At 39.8% G+C, this 2,817-nt stretch overlaps 1 protein-coding gene across 1 annotated transcript in view; it reads right to left on the bottom strand.

The window, feature by feature from the left end:
* Positions 1-2,817, bottom strand: part of PDE10A (phosphodiesterase 10A) — a 352,143-nt gene that overhangs the window by 22,446 nt on the left and 326,880 nt on the right. Inside the window, exon 19 of the mRNA XM_019527439.1 lies at positions 1,350-1,461. Within this exon, the coding sequence (XP_019382984.1) occupies positions 1,350-1,461 (112 nt within the window). The remainder of the gene's footprint in view (positions 1-1,349; positions 1,462-2,817) is intronic.

The raw sequence follows: 2,817 nt of genomic DNA, 5'->3' as shown, positions 1-2,817 counted from the left end.
TGGATGCTTTGCCCCAAAGTTTGGTGTCATCGGCAAACTTGGCCAGCCCGCTTCTGACTCCAATGCCCACATCATTAATGAAGATGTTGAACAATATGGGTCCAAGGATGAAGCCTTGGGGGACACCATGATGAGTGACTTCCATCAATTACTACCCTCTGGGTTCAACCACGGAGCAAGTTTCCCAGCCAGCAGATTGTGGTGGACACAAGGCCACAATTGGCCAGTTTCGCCAAGAGGTGATCATGGGATACCAGATCAAAGGCTTTTTTGAAGTCAAAATATATGACATCAATCTCTTCTCCCTTGTCCAGGTGATAGGTCACCTGGTCATAGAAGGAAATGAAATTGGTCAAGCAAGACCTACCGACAACAAACTCATGCTAGCTATCCTTTAGGATGTTGGTGTCGGCCAGTCCATTAAGGATGGCGTCTTTAATAAACTTTTCAAAGATTTGGCCCAGGATAGAAGTCAGGCTGATGGGCCTGTAGTTAGCTGGATCCACTTTCCTGCCTTTCTTGAAGATAGGCACCACATGGGCCTTCTTGCAGTCTTCAGGCACTACACCAGAGCACCAGGAGTTTTCAAAGATCCTTTAAAGTTTCTTTATTTTTTGTTCATATAAACCACTGGATTTCAAAAAGGGCCTAAAAGAAAGACAAAAAGGCTAAATCCAATGCAGCATTCACTGAAGTCATCATCTCTCCTTTCCTTTCTTTTTTTTAAACTTAAGGATATGACATCAGAAAGGGTGTGAAAAAGATCATGCCTGCCCAGCTTTATGGCTGCCTTGTATTTGTTTAAGAAACTTTGTAGTGCATTCCAGGCCAATTAGGTATCTTTAAATTTCAACCATCAAGCTGACTCAGAAGGGGATTCAAAATGTGGGACAAGAACAGTTCTGCAGTGCTCATATTTCCTTTGCTGCTCCAGAAGCTGATGTTTTGAGGAAACTTTCTGGAAAATGGTTTAGTGTTTTGTGGCTTTGACATAAGCCATCAAAAGTAGCTATGTTTGTTTGTTTTTTTAAGAGAATTACCATCAATGACAAGAAAAAGTCTTACAGATTCTCTTTTCTTTCAACTTAGTATGCATTTAATTTTGTGGAAACATATAGCTTTGCTTGTACACTGATGACATGTGTCCAGAATCACTCCAGAATAATACAGCTGTTCAAATGGCTTCCAAGTAGCTTACTTGCAAACTCGCATTAAAAAATGAACAGATTTCAAGTCACTCATGGTAAGAAATCTCTTGAATACTGCTCTATTGTTATGGGTTTTTTCCCCCATCTATCTGGATATTTTTCATGTTTTTTATTTTAAGAAGTGAGAGAAACATAACATACCTCAGCCCAGAACTCTGCATATATGTCATTGGCTGTCACTCTGGTAACTGGCCATAATTTTGTTACAGAACACAGATCACAAGCTGTCATCATTAGACCAATCACACGATCTCTAGAATACAAGAAGAAATGTCATTTAGATGAAAACTAACAGAGAAAAACATTATATTAAAGTTGTATGCACTAATCTACTCATAAGATTACCATCTAAAATAATGACTAAGCCGAGCTAGTGGAATCATCCATAAGCTGTAGGTATAAGGGATCTGAAGAGGGAAGAGCAGAGGACATGACTGCTCTTGTGGGCACTACTAGGAAACACTCTCTACCACCACAGCTGCAACTGACTCTGGTGAGTATGAATATGAAAAACACACTTCAAGAACAATGTCATTCAGTTTGGTAGCTTATTAAAAAATATATCGTAAGCATGTTTTGTGTATTTCAATCTTGAAGTTACTCTTGTTTACATCATTTGAGGATCTGGTCCAGAATCCTTTCCAGTTTCATTACCTCTTTTATGTATTTAACCCAATAGTCTGCTATTATTTGAATCTCCAGATCCATAACATTTCTTCTTGCCTCTCAAGCCATCAGTCAAAGTTATTAATATTCAAAAAGAGTAGTGCAGATATTTTGATTTGGTGCAAGATGAATGCATTGCATCTCATTAAAAGAAGGATTTTTTTTTAGTACCTACGTCTCCAGTTTCTTTCACTTGGCTTGCAGTTGTTGGGTAAGTATTTCTATTACTTTTATATTCCCAACTCAACATATAAAATTGTGATAGTGGAAAATATTTTTTATCCAGTTTTCTGACAGCTCAAATGAAAGCTATACGTCTTTTTGAACCTGCAAATAGGCACTGACTGAGCCTGACTGACAGAGATAGTAACCTAACCTCCTTTATTTTCAAATGTACTTGTGGAGAATAAACATTGAAGGCAAGGAGGTAACACCCATGGAAGACACCTGCTTAGAGAATTCTAGTTACTGGAATTTAGCTAAAAGCCTCTCCTTCCCAGTATTCCTGCCCTCAAGGATTAAACAGCAATAACACTGTATCATAGTATGGAAATTTAGGAGTGCATTATGAAAAGATTAGGGCTGTGTGAAGCTTCGGTCGCTGATTCAATTTGGCAGAGACTCAGCCCAATTTGGTGGCCAAATCTCCGAATCCAAATTGAATCAGGAGACCCTTTAATCTCTCCAAATCGAATCAGGAGACCCTTTAATCTCTCCAAATCGAATCGGACCCCTCCAAATCGATTTGGAAAGATTTGACGATTAGGACATAGACACAGCTTCAAATGTTTTTTCTGCATACCTCAAGGTACCAGGTGACTCGTGAATGTTGAGATGGTGGGGTGGATGGAGCATCCCACAGGAGCACGAGGAGGTCCCCAGTGTGTTTGGCAGCAGACCTGGAAGTGGACCAGAAGCAACTCTGGTCCGCTTCCAGGTTCAC

The sequence above is a fragment of the Gavialis gangeticus genome, unplaced genomic scaffold, assembly GCF_001723915.1.
Source record: "Gavialis gangeticus isolate Ggan-Ray unplaced genomic scaffold, GavGan_comp1, whole genome shotgun sequence".
Lineage (NCBI taxonomy): Eukaryota > Metazoa > Chordata > Crocodylia > Gavialidae > Gavialis > Gavialis gangeticus.
Note: the sequence above shows the minus strand (reverse complement) of the source record. Positions and strands in the feature narration are given on the sequence as shown.